The following is a 14,710-nucleotide window of genomic DNA, read 5'->3' as shown; positions in this document are numbered from 1 at the left end:
TAATATCCCTTAGTTAAATTGAATTGTGTGTAGCTCTTTATTGTATTCTCTATAAGAATAATAAACAGGAAGGAAGAAAAGAGCATAAATCTAGGAGGAGCTACTCTTGAAAAGGAAAGGGGGAGCAACACAAAAGCAAGTGACAACATTCAAAGGAAAGTTCCTTAACTTTACTCAAAGTCAATTCCTTTTGATTAAATGCCACAATTATATTTGTCATCAAGGGGGAGATTATTGAGTTAAGAAATTTAACTAAATTAATTGATGATGACAAACATTATTTTATTGGGCTAATTAACCAATTAGTTTTTAATTAAATTTAATCAAGTGTTGCAAGCCATACAAAAACAAAGCAACAGCCCAATAGGATGGAAAATAAAACCAAAGCTGGTGGCCTACAAAACAATAATAGCTCAAAGGAATCAAAGCAATGAAATCAAATGGGCCAAAGAAATCAAACGGGCTGCATGAAGCATAACCAACCCAAGCTCGATTTCATCTCTCAAGCCAATCCCTCCAATTTGCTTCCAATAAAGCGACATTCACTTTTCTTCTTCGGTCAGAGTTTAGAGAAGTGAAAGAAAGCTTAGTTCCTAAGTCTTTTCATCAAAGAAGAAATGAAAGAGAAATGTTAAGCAAAAGGCTGAGGTCTAATCACCAAAATCAAACCATCTTAGCAAAAGGAAGAAGTCAAAGGTAACTTATTTCCTCTTGCATGCATATTGATTTCTTCTCTTCTACCCCAACTCTCTTCCACTCCAAATTGGGAAAAGTGAAGAGAGTAATCTCTGTTAATCTCTGCTGTGAATCTATGGTCAAATTTGTGTCTTAGGAACCAAGTAGTATTTCAATGGCTTAGATCTGGTTTACCATTGAAAGACTATTTCTCCTTGCTTCCCTGAGGCTTTCGGTCAAGCAAGAGAAAGTCAGACTCAAACTTCTAATTTGGGGATTAACTGGAAAAAGTGAGATGGTGAGTTGGTGAAGCACACGGGTCGAGGGTTGACCTAGGAGAGAGTAACTCAGCAACATACTAGGAGATACAAAAGAAGATTTTTCATCATTCTGAAGCCAAGGAGAGATAACCAGTGTTTTTGGAGTTTATATTCTGAGAAGAGTTCTCTGAAGATGTTCATCAACTTGGATAGTGCTTCCTAGTCAAAGGTGCATTCCGCCAGAATGAGTAACTAAATCAGAGGCAAGCAAATCTGGTTTATCACATAGCAAAGAGGCTGGTGAAGCATTAATCTCCTTCATATTTTACGGATTGTAATTTTCTTTTTAATGTTTATCTTTTTGTAATTTCTTGAGGTAAAAGTCAGAATGAGAGAGCTCAAGTAAAATCCTAAGAGTGGAAAGAGGCAGAGTGATACACTTGAGTGAAAAGCCTAGAGTGATTTTAGATTTCTTTAGGTTGGTTCTGTGTCTTGTATCTTGTACCAGTGAGGTACCCCTTTCTTAGTTGGGTAAGCACTGATGAATCCATATTTGATGATATATTTTGGTTTGATTTGAGTGAATTTAATCATATAAACCCACATTTATTCATCCAAATAGCATACTTTTGTGTTATCTCCCTAAATTGTGCTTAATTGTGAAAACATGCTATTTTATACTTAAATTAGTGATTTTAATCCCACTTATATGCCATTCGATGCCATGACATGTATGTTGAGTAATTTCAGGTCCTAGAGGCAAGTTTGGCAAGGCAAAAGTGGAAGGAAGCATGTACAAAGGGAGAAAACATGGAGAAAACAAAGGAGAAGCACACATTGGAGTATGCGTGCGCACAATCTCTCGTGCATACGCACAAGAACCACACAGCCATGTATGCGTACGCACAATATCCTGTGCGTACGCACAAGAAGAAAATCAGCACGTGTGTGTACGCACACACCTGTGCGTACGTGATGCCAGGGCATTTTGGCCAGTTTCACTGACCTTTTCTTTACTGTTTTTAAGGTAGTTTCATGCATTTTTTTAGGAAATAAGCTAGTTTTGGGTGGATATTCACTTACATCTTGATTAAATCATACATTGTGCATTTTACATGATTTCATCAGGATTTTGCATGAATTATATGATAAATTGGATGATGCATGATCCATGATTAAGAGCAAGACTTTGATGCACTTTGTTTGATTGATTTCAGGCCAAAAGAAGAAGAGAAGAGCCACGTTAGTGGCTACGTTAGTTACACTAACGTAGGCACTAACGTGGAAGGAAGGAAAGCCCCAACGTTAGTGGGAAAAGTTAGTGGCATTAACTTTGAAGAAAGGAAATGAAGCCAACGTTAGTGACACTTAACATTATCACTAACGTTGGACCAAGCTCATAAATGGGCACGTTAGTTGCCACGTTAACTTAGTTAACGTGGCCTCTAACGTTAAGAAGAAAGGGAGAAAGCCAACGTTAGTGACATTCAACATTGTCACTAACGTTGGCCCAAGTTACAACAAAGCCACGTTAACTCCCACGTTAACTTAGTTAACGTGGAAGCTAATGTGGAGAAAGGTGGTGATCAACAACGTTAGTGACACCAAACATTCTCACTAACGTTGGAGTGAACTCACAAGCCCCCAATAAGCCACGTTAACTCCCACGTTAACTTAGTTAACGTGGTAGTTAACGTGGGCAAAAGTCCCACCTGGCAGCCTGACCATGCCTTCTTCAAACACGCATAACTTGAGCCACAAAGCTCCAAATGAGGTGATTCCAGTGGCATTGCAAAGTAGGATTCCAGATCTTTCTAAGCATATATAGTACTACATGGTTGACACTAAATTTGAGGGAGAAAACCTGCCCCGAAAGTGCAATGATGAACATGGTATCAGCCTGTATTTAGGCCAACTGACCTCTTCATCTTCCAAGAAGTATAACTCGAGTTGTAAAGCTCCAAATGATGCGCTTCTAAAGGCATTGGAAAGTAGACATCCAGGGCTTTCCAACGATATATAATAGTATGGGGTGGACATTAAGTCTGAGCTTCAGAAACGGGAAATCGCTAGCGTTATTGGCAATCAACATTTCCAGTAACGTTGGCATATATGCCAGCGACCATGTCCACTTCAAAGGAGCATAACTTGAGCTACGAAGGTCCAATTGAGGTGATTCCAGTTGCGTTAGAAAGCTGACATTCAGAGCTTTCCAAAAATATATAATACTCTATAGTGGGCACGAAATTTGAGCACAAAAAAAAAGGCATCTTTTAAGCCCCAAAAACACCAACTGGGCAGCAAGTGCAACGTTAGCCACAATAACTTTAGCACTAACGCCACACTTGTAGCGTTAGTGTGGCTAACTTTAGCACTAACTTTAGCACCTGGACCTCAACTTAACTCACTTCTCTCTCAAGTCCACTTCCAAGCTCAAGCAAGCAGGCCCACAATTGTCAACCAATCAAGGCCACAAGAAGCATCTAGAATAGGAATTTTCATTTAATTGTAATTTGCTTTTAATTTCATTTTGTAATTTAGCAGAGCCTATATAAAGGCCTTAGTTTTTACATTCAAGTCATTCTGGAATTCTGGAAATTGAAGGAAGGGGGAGAGAGTGAAGACCAATTCGAACTTCTGTGAATTGGCACACTCCAAGGGGAGTGGGTCTTCGGACCCCTCCCCTCAACCACTCTTCTTCCTTTTCTCTTCTTTTCTTTTCTTAGTAGTAGTTTTTCTTTTAGTTGTAATTTTCATTTATGAATGTTGAATTTTTCAATTTCGGTTTGAATCTTCATCTTTACTTTTCTGCATTTTCTTTCTTTTCTATTTTGGTAGAGCAATGATCAACTAACTCTTTTCATTGGGTTAGAGAGCTCTATTGTGATTCAATGGATCAATTGTAGTTCTTATTCTTCTTCTTCTTTCTTTTCTCTTGATTTTACTTGAAAGCTTTCGATCTTCATCCAATTGGGTAGTTATCTTGAAAAAGAAACTATTCATACTTGGATCTCTTCTGAACCTTGGAAGAGGAATGAAGAGATCAAGCTAGAAATGCTTTCTCATGCTGGACCAAATTGGGTATGGATGGATATGTGACTATAATCCTCTCAATGCTTGATTTGGGAAATGCATGTGGTATAATCAGTGACCATACTTCATCTCTTCTCATGAGCAATTGACCAAAGAATTGGCTATTGATCAAGATTTGAGAGATTGAATTACAAGAAATTGTAATTCAACCACTTAAGATTGCCAAGGAGATCAATGAGTGCATTGATTGAGGAAGAGATGGGAATGAACTTGATCCGGAGGATTGCAATATCTCTTGATCCCAATGTTCATTTTATTTTTAATTCTTAAATTTACTTTTCTTGCCATTTTACTTTTCTGCACTTTATTGCTTTCTTTACTTTTCTGCCAATTTACATTTCGTTGTTGCTTATCACTCCAAATCTGAACCGTCTAACTAGGATAATCAATTAACCATTGATTGCTTAATCCGTTAATCTCTGTGAGATTCGACCTCACTCTATTGTGAGTTTTACTTGACGACAATTTGGTATACTTGCCGAAGGAGAATTTGTTGAGAGACAAGTTTTCCGTGCATCAAGTTTATGGCGCCATTGCCGGGGATTAATTGTGATTAACAAACTACCGGTTGGTTGATGACCTAGATTAGACATTTTCTTTTGTTTTGCTTTATTCATGTAATTGCTTTAGTTCTTTATTTTCAATGCTCTCTAACTGTTTGTGTTAATGCCTCACCAAGAAGCCCCTGTTCGTGACAGCTTTGGCTCTTGGTGATTTTGTTATTAATACAACAGTTCTTTACTCAGCTTCTTTCCAAATAAAATTGGCATATGATCACATTCTAAGTTTGGTGTTGCCCTGCAACAATCTGTTTTCAATCTTTCTGGATACTTGCATCCATTCTAAGAGAAAGTGTCACACTAAGTTTGGTGTGCCACTTATTTTTCTATGCAATGTATCCAGCAACACCACTTGTTTGTATAATCATAATGCCTTTGCTTCTTAGGCTTGCAGTGTTATCCTTAATTTTTGCTTGCTTAACCACATACATCACTTACATTTCAGTATGTAAGACGTTCATGACCCATCATAGACCCCACCACCACTGTTTTATTTGCTGCTTGAAGACAAGCAATTAGTCTAAATTGGTGTGGGAAGGGAGAAAAGTAGGAGAAGAAGGGCAACAACAATAAAGATGAACTACAAGGTGGTAAAGTTCCTTTTTCCTCTTACTTATTTCCAGTACATTCATTTGCATGATTGTCTTCTATGTTCTTTGTATGTATGTGTGCTTTCTCCTTGTGAATAAGCATGTCAATTCTGTCTTTTAAACTTTTTATTGATTAAGGCTGTGTTTTCTAGCCTGAATGTCATTACTGCATCCTTACTTTGCTTACTAGTATACTTGTCCCTTTTGAATCAAATGAAAAGAGAATGAGTGTTTTATAAAAGACCAGAGTAGAGTTCATACTATGGAGTAAGTTGCTGAGTTTGTGGTGTGGTCATAAGTTAGCTAAGTTGGTTCAACCACAAGGTGGGAAGACAACTATCTATCATGAATACTATGCTTGAGACACACCCCATGAGACTAGCTAAATAAGAAGATCCTAATAAGAAAGAGGGAAAGAACAATGAAAGTGAAAAAAAAATAAAAGAAGAAAGTAATAAGGCTAGGCACCAATGGTTTTAATCTTGAGGCAAGTGTCTGTGGTGCTCCTGTGTGAGGGATCTACTTGGATGAATAAGCTCTTAGGGGTGCCTTATCACTTGGTAACTTGGGTTAACTAACTCGGGATTATCAGCTGAAAGTCCACTATCAAGAGTAACCTTCACTACAGAGCATTTAGTAACCCAAAGAGGTGCTGGACACCAAGGTCTCAAGAAAAGAAAATAAATAAACTATATGCCTGTGGTGTGTATGTATGGGGGAGAGACTTGAGCAAGTAAGTCCTTAGGGGTGCTTCAACACCTAGCACCTTGAACCAACTAGTTCGGGAGTGTTGGCTGAAAGCTTATTTTAAAGAGTTGCCCCTTTATAGAGCACTTAGCTTAAGAACAAAAATAAGCCCTGAAATGACAATAAAAGGATCAATGAATAAAACTCTCATGGGATGCAATCAAAGTGAGTGTTTTAGGACATGATAAAGGTCTGAAAGCCAGGAATGAACCTAAGTTGCTATGCATGAAACCACCAAAACACCAGGGACATGACTTCCACAAGAATGACTCATTTCTCTTGGCGTTCCATTCATCATTCTCTTGTTCCAGTACTTGCTTAGGGACAAGCAAGCTTTAAGTTTGGTGTTGTGATGCCAGGGCATTTTGGCCAGTTTCACTGACCTTTTCTTTACTGTTTTTAAGGTATTTTCATGCATTTTCTTAGGAAATAAGCTAGTTTTGGGTGGATATTCACTTACATCTTGATTCAATCATACATTGTGCATTTTACATGATTTCATCAGGATTTTGCATGAATTATATGATAAATTGGATGATGCATGATCCATGATTAAGAGCAAGACTTTGATGCACTTTGTTTGATTGATTTCAGGCCAAAAGAAGAAGAGAAGAGCCACGTTAGTGGCTACGTTAGTTACACTAACGTAGGCACCAACGTGGAAGGAAGGAAAGCCCCAACGTTAGTGGGAAAAGTTAGTGGCATTAACTTTGAAGAAAGGAAATGGAGCCAACGTTAGTGACACTTAACATTATCACTAACGTTGGACCAAGCTCATAAGTGGGCACGTTAGTTGCCACGTTAACTTAGTTAACATGGCCTCTAACGTTAAGAAGAAAGGGGGAAAGCCAACGTTAGTGACATTCAACATTGTCACTAACGTTGGCCCAAGTTACAACAAAGCCACGTTAACTCCCACGTTAACTTAGTTAACGTGGAAGCTAACGTGGAGAAAGGTGGTGATCGACAACGTTAGTGACACCAAACATTCTCACTAACGTTGGAGTGAACTCACAAGCCCCCAATAAGCCACGTTAACTCCCACGTTAACTTAGTTAACGTGGTAGTTAACGTGGGCAAAAGTCCCACCTGGCAGCCTGACCATGCCTTCTTCAAACACGCATAACTTGAGCCACAAAGCTCCAAATGAGGTGATTCCAGTGGCATTGGAAAGTAGGATTCCAGATCTTTCCAAGCATATATGGCACTACATGGTTGACACTAAATTTGAGGGAGAAAATCAGCCCCGAAAGTGCAATGATGAACATGGTATCAGCCTGTATTTAGGCCAACCGACCTCTTCACCTTCCAAGAAGTATAACTCGAGTTGTAGAGCTCCAGATGATGCGCTTTCAAAAGCATTGGAAATTAGACATCCAGGGCTTTCCAACGATATATAATAGTATGGGATGGACACTAAGTTTGAGCTTAAGAAACGGGAAATCGCTAGCGTTATTGGCAATCAATATTTCCAGTAACGTTGGCATATATGCCAGCGACCATGTCCACTTCAAAGGGGAATAACTTGAGCTACAAAGGTCCAATTGAGGTGATTCTAGTTGCGTTAGAAAGCTGACATTCAGAGCTTTCTAACAATATATAATACTTTATAGTGGGCATAAAATTTGAGAACAAACAAGAGGCATCTTTTAAGCCCTAAAAACACCAACTGGGCAGCAAGTGCAACGTTAGCCACAATAACTTTAGCACTAACGCCACACTTGTAGCGTTAGTGTGGCTAACTTTAGCACTAACTTTAGCACCTGGACCTCAACTTAACTCACTTCTCTCTCAAGTCCACTTCCAAGCTCAAGCAAGCAGGCCCACAATTGTCAACCAATCAAGGCCACAAGAAGCATCTAGAATAGGAATTTTCATTTAATTGTAATTTGCTTTTAATTTCATTTTGTAATTTAGCAGAGCCTATATAAAGGCCTTAGTTTTTACATTCAAGTCATTCTGGAATTCTGGAAATTGAAGGAAGGGGGAGAGAGTGAAGACCAATTCGAACTTCTGTGAATTGGCACACTCCAAGGGGAGTGGGTCTTCGGACCCCTCCCCTCAACCACTCTTCTTCCTTTTCTCTTCTTTTCTTTTCTTAGTAGTAGTTTTTCTTTTAGTTGTAATTTTCATTTATGAATGTTGAATTTTCAATTTCAGTTTAAATCTTCATCTTTACTTTTCTGCATTTTCTTTCTTTTCTATTTTGGTAGAGCAATGATCAACTAACTCTTTTCATTGGGTTAGAGAGCTCTATTGTGATTCAATGGATCAATTGTAGTTCTTATTCTTCTTCTTCTTTCTTTTCTCTTGATTTTACTTGAAAGCTTTCGATCTTCATCTAATTGGGTAGTTATCTTGGAAAAGAAACTATTCATACTTGGATCTCTTCTGAACCTTGGAAGAGGAATGAAGAGATCAAGCTAGAAATGCTTTCTCATGCTAGACCAAATTGGGTATGGATGGATATGTGACTATAATCCTCTCAATACTTGATTTGGGAAATGCATGTGGTATAATCAGTGACCATACTTCATCTCTTCTCATGAGCAATTGACCAAGGAATTGGCTATTGATCAAGATTTGAGAGATTGAATTACAAGAAATTGTAATTCAATTACTTAAGATTGCCAAGGAGATCAATGAGTGCATTGATTGAGGAAGAGATGGGAATGAACTTGATCTGGAGGATTGCAATATCTCTTGATCCCAATGTTCATTTTATTTTTAATTCTTAAATTTACTTTTCTTGCCATTTTACTTTTCTGCACTTTATTGCTTTCTTTACTTTTCTGCCAATTTACATTTCCTTGTTGCTTATCACTCCAAATCTGAACCGTCTAACTAGGATAATCAATTAACCATTGATTGCTTAATCCGTTAATCTCTGTGGGATTCGACCTCACTCTATTGTGAGTTTTACTTGACGACAATTCGGTATACTTGCCGAAGGGGAATTTGTTGAGAGACAAGTTTTCCGTGCATCAGTACGCACACGTCCCAGCACGTGACTCACTTAATGGAAATAGCTGGGGGCGATTTCTGGGCCTCCAGAGCCCAGTTTTTGGACCGTCTGAAGATGATTTTGCCTATATCAAGGAAGGCCTCACTCCATGTGAAGGGGGGAGCAATTAGGATTAGATTTTAGTCATGTATTTCATTTTCTTGAGAGAGAAGCTCCCCCTTCTCTCTAAAACTAGGCTTTCTTAGTTTAATTTCTTGTAATTTTTATGTTAATTCTTGTTTTTAATCTAGTTTCTTCTACCTTTCTTTGTTCTCTTGTCTTAAATTCTTTAGTTTATCATGTTAATTTCTCAACTTCCTTGCTTTTCATGTTTATGCACACTCTTGCTATTTTAATTTAACATTTAATGAAATTTATGTTTTTATGTCATTTATTGCTTTATTGAGTTGCTATCTTTACTTTCTTTGCTTGGTAGTTGTAGCATTGTTATTTCTTGTCATTTTACCAAGCTTTCTTTACATGCCCACCAAGTGTTTGACAAAATGCTTGGTTGGGTTTTTGCTTAGTTTTTCACACTCTTGGTTGGGAAATTGGATAATCGGGTGAACTTGAGTGGTGGATGTCCATTCCACATTGTGTGAGGGTTGTTAATTAATTTGGTTTCCCTTGACTTTAAGGGACCCACTAGTGTTGTCTTAGGACTTAGGGATTAAGATTAATTATGCCTAGTTGACTTATCTTCGATGTAGGGTTGACTAATTGGGATTAATCCACACACAATTACCATGTTTGTGGTCCACAACTAGGATTAGAATCCTTAATTACCCCCTTTTTGCCAAGAGTTCTTTTTAGCATTTAATTTCCCTTTTATTGCTTTAATTGCTTTGACTTTTGATTTCTTGCATGCTAAGTTACCTTCTTGAACTTTAATTTCTTGCCATTTATAGTACTTGCTCTTTCTTGCATTCCCAACCCCCAATTTTCTCATAGCCAACAAGGACATGACATTTCATTGCAACTCCTAGGGAAGACGACCCGGGAGTTAAATACTCTCGATTATTTTGTATTGGATTTAATATTTGGTCATGAGAACTCATTGTTGGTTTGGACTATGCTACCAATGAATTGATGCTTCTTTTGATTGATTCCAAACTATACGATAAAATCTCTCGTTATCAAGCACTAAGAGTGAAGAGTTAGGTATTAGCATAACCAAGTTGTTCACACCCTGGGCCGAGCTATAAGGTCCGGGCCGGACAAGGATGGAAGGACCGACCTCTTCGAAAGGTTGGCCCCTTGGATGACCTCTCTGTAAAGAGCTCGGACTATCACCGCAGAGGCCTAAGAAGGCCCAGAAAAAAAGACCACCGTCCACTAGAAGGCGGTTGGCCAAAGATATGATCTCATTCACAAAAGATAAGATAAGATAACAAACTTATCTTAAAGGAAGATCGCCAAACACTACTATAAATACACTAGAGCACCCAGGTATAACTTATACTCTAATTCTACAAAAAACCTGCCTAAAGCCCGTACTGACTTAAGCATCGGAGTCTCTTGCAGGTACCACTCCCCTCCGATGAATGAGGACCAGCCACGCCTCCTATTTCAACAAGTCGGATACTGACGCCTTAGTCAGTAAGATCTCGTCCGAGATTGACCTCCTAGTTTCAGGTAACCCTCGGAACATTGGCGCCATTGCCAGGGAACCTGAAAGTCATCCCATCGTCATGGCTTACCCTCTTACCAATGAACACACCTCCGGATTAGAAGAAGGAACACCATTACAAAACACAGAAGCTACACCAACCTCCCGAAAGGAAGCTGGTGCACGAAATTGCAATCACACTTTTGCAATTCTGTACAACTAACCAGCAAGTGCACTGGGTCGTCCAAGTAATACCTTACGTGAGTAAAGGTTGATCCCACGGAGATTGTCGGCTTGAAGCAAGCTATGGTCATCCTTGTAAATCTCAGTCAGGTGAATTCAAATGGTTTTGAGGTTCTGATAATTAAAATATAATTAAAACATAAAATAAGATAGAAATACTTATGTAATTCATTGGTAGGATTTTCAGATAAGCATATAGAGATGCTTGTTGCTTCTGAACCTCTGCTTTTCTATTGCCTTCATCCAATCATTCATACTCCTTTCTATGGCAAGCTGTATGTTGGGGGATCACCGTTGTCAATGGCTACCGTCCGTCCTCTCAGTGAAAATGGTTCGGCTACGGGTTACGTAGGGCTAATCATCTGTCGGTTCTCACTTGTGTTGGAATAAGATCCAATGATCCTTTTGCGTCTGTCACTACGCCCAACACTCGCGAGTTTGAAGCTCGTCACAGTCATCCCATCCCAGATCCTACTCGAAATACCACAGACAAGGTTTAAACTTTTTAGATCTCAATAATGCTGCCAATTGATTCTAGCTTATACTACGAAGACTCTAATCTCATGGAATGGAGGGCTCTGTTGTCAGGAGAGGCAACCATGCGTCGTGACCCAGGAGGCTAAGAGATACACACTCAAGCTAGTGCAGATAGAACGGAAGTGGTTGTCAAGCACGCGTTCATAGGTGAGAATGATGATGAGTGTCATGGATCATCACATTCATCAGGTTGAAGTGCGAGTGAATATCTTAGAATAAGAAGTAGGCGTAAATTGGATAAAAAATAGTATTAATTGCATTAATTCATAAAGAACAGCAGAGCTCCACACCTTAATCTATGGGGTGTAGAAACTCCACTGTTAAAAATACATAAGAACAAGGTCCAGGCATGGCCGAATGGCTAGCCCCTAAACGTGATCAAGAGATCAAAAGTGATACAAAGATAGTCTCAAAAAATGATCTAAAGATGAAAATACAATAGCAAAAGTTCCTATTTATACTGAACTAGTAACATAGGGTTTACGGAAATAAGTAAATGATGCAGAAATCCACTTCTGGGCCCACTTGGTGTGTGCTTGGGCTGAGCATTGAAGCTTTCACGTGCATAGGCTTTTCTTAGAGTTAAACGCCAGCTTTGGTGCCAGTTTGGGCGTTTAACTCCAGCTTTTATGCCAGTTCTGGCGTTTAACGCCAGAAAAGGGTCTCTGACCGGCGTTTTGATGCCATTTTGCTGGAAAGCCCAAGATATCTACTTTCCAACGCAAGTGAGAGCGCGCTAATTAGGCTTCTGTAGCTCAAGAAAATCCATTTCGAGTGCAGCAAGGTCAGAATCCAACAACATCTGCAGTCCTTTTTTAGCCTCTGAATCAGATTTTTGCTCAGGTCCCTCAATTTCAGCCAGAAAATATCTAAAATCATAGAAAAATACACAAACTCATAGTAAAGTCCAGAAATGTGATTTTTATTTAAAAAATAATAAAAATATAATAAAAAGTAACTAAATCATACTAAAAACTACCTAAAAATAATGCTAAAAAGCGTATAAATTATCTGTTCATCAGATGCACACCACTCCAAGGGAGAAAAGCAACCCCAGAGCACAGAAATCATAGAGGCTATTCATGAACAGCAGGATCGCCTCAAACAGCTCGAACAAGAAGCTGAACGACAACGAGAAGCCGAGCGAATCCTCTGGAGAGAAACAAGGCAGCGACGGGAGCTGGAAGACAATCTCCTAAAACTCGAAGCCGACTTGATAACTAAGACCGCTCGATCTGACCGTGAAACTATCCCTCACAAGGACCAAGACCCATTCACGAAAGAAATCATGAAAGCTAAAGTCCCAAAAGACTTCAAAGCTCCCGACATGACCCCATATAACAGAACGTCCGACCCGAGCCATCACCTCAGCAACTTTAGGAGTCGGATGTATCTAAGGGACGTCTCGGACGCAACCTGTTGCAAAGCCTTTTCAACTACCCTGACCAAAACGACAATAAAGTGGTTCGACAGCTTGCCCCCAAGATCAATCACAAGCTTCGATGACCTCGCCAAAAAATTCTTAGCCAGGTTCTCCATACAAAAGGACAAAGCCAAACATGCTCCAAGCCTGCTAGGAATCAAACAAGGAGATTGGAAAAGCCTCCGCAGCTACATGGAAAGGTTCAATAAAGCGTGCCTAGACATTTAGAGTCTCCCCACGGAAGCAGCCATCATGGGACTTATCAACGGTCTACAGGAAGGACCCTTCAGCCACTCTATATCTAAGAAACACCCCACATCCCTGAATGAAGTACAAGAACTGGCTGAAAAATACATCAACATGGAGGAAAACTCCCGATTAGGAGTGACCTCTAAAGCCGGGTTCCCCTACCCACCTCGGGACAAAGATAAGGTGTCAAAGAAAAAGGAAGACCAATCCACAGAGAAGCCCAGGAAATACCATAACTATACCCCTCTTCGGGTATCCTTAGTGGACGTCTATCGGAAAATATGCAACACAGAAAAGATCCCACCTCCTCGCCTAATTAAACACAAAAGGGGAGAAAGTCGGACCAAATACTGTGAATACTACAAGATCTACGGATACCCCACTAATGAGTGCTATGACATGAAGAATGTCATAGAAAAGCTAGTCCGAGAAGGAAGACTAGATCGATTCCTAGCCAACAGAACGAACAAGCCAAAAAAGAGAAGAAGATATGAAGAGGGCGGACGAGTTGAACGTCCCCCTCATACCCCGGAAAGGCATGTTCATATGATCAACGGAAGATTCGCAGGAGGAGAAATCTCCAAATCATCCCATAAAGGACACCTCAAAGAAGTATACCACGTCGGAGAAGGAGACAGGTCACCCGACCTCCCCACTATCACTTTCACTAAAGAAGATGCCGCAGGCATCATTCCTGGACATGATGACCCCGTGGTCATTACCATCATACTAGCTAATGCCAACCTCCACCGAACATTGGTTGATCAGGGAAGCTTTGTGGATATCCTATTCAAGTCTGCCTTTGATAAGCTCGGACTGCAAGAAAAAGAGCTCAGGGCATATCCGAACAGCCTGTTCGGGCTAGGAGATGCCCCGATCCAGCCACTTGGGTATATCCCACTGCACAAGACCTTCGGAAAGGGAACCCGGTCCAGAACACTGAGCATAGACTATATCGTGGTTGACGTGAATTTCGCATACAATGCCCTTATAGGTCAAACGACCTTAAACCAGCTCACCACAGTAGTCTCCACTCCACACCAATGTATGAAGTTCCCAACTCCAGAGGGCATAGCCACCGTCAAAGGAGACTAAAAGCTCGTGCGACACTGCTATAACGAAAGCCTGAACCTAAAAGGTGACCCCAGAGGAAAGGAAGCTAATACCATCGAACTAGGGGGAACCCGGGCCTGTGAATAATTCCGTCCTCAACCAGAAGGCGAGACCGAAGAGGTCCAAATCAGAGACACCAGGGATAAAATAACAAACATATGTGCGAACCTAAAAGGAGACCTAAGGTAGCGTTTGGTGGAGAGACAGAGACGGAAAGACTGAGACCGAGAGACAGAGACTAAGAGACAGGGATTGAAATAAATATCAGTATTCAGTTTGGTACAAAATGGGAGACAGGAATTGAAACAAGAATAAAACTCTAATTTAATTTGCACAAAGGGTAAAATTGGAATTAATTAATTGAAATGAAAGTATTTTCGGTATAAAATGTTATTAAAATTTCAGTCTCCATCTCTAAAAATTTCAGTCCCCAGTGTCCCTACTTTTTGGAGGTACTGAAATACTGAAATTTTAGAGACAGAGACAGAAATTTTAGTACCAGTCTCTGAACTAACAAACACGATACTGAATCTCAGTCTCTCAGTCTCTGTCTCAGTATCTCAAAACAAACGCTACCTAAAGGAACTACTAATAAAGTTCCTAAGGA

At 39.8% G+C, this 14,710-nt stretch overlaps 1 protein-coding gene across 1 annotated transcript; it reads left to right on the top strand.

Moving 5' to 3' along the window:
* The first annotated feature begins 12,993 nt into the window (after window positions 1–12,993).
* Window positions 12,994–14,085, top strand: LOC148579749 (uncharacterized). The gene has a single exon (XM_088491016.1). The coding sequence runs from the start codon at window positions 12,994–12,996 to the stop codon at window positions 14,083–14,085; it is 1,092 nt and encodes a 363-aa protein (XP_088347142.1).
* The last annotated feature ends 625 nt before the right edge of the window (window positions 14,086–14,710 follow it).

Source organism: Arachis ipaensis, chromosome B10 (genome assembly GCF_059453495.1).
Source record: "Arachis ipaensis isolate K30076 ecotype BB chromosome B10, ASM5945349v1, whole genome shotgun sequence".
Taxonomy (NCBI): Eukaryota; Viridiplantae; Streptophyta; class Magnoliopsida; order Fabales; family Fabaceae; genus Arachis; species Arachis ipaensis.
This window is presented reverse-complemented; position numbering and strand designations above follow the sequence as displayed.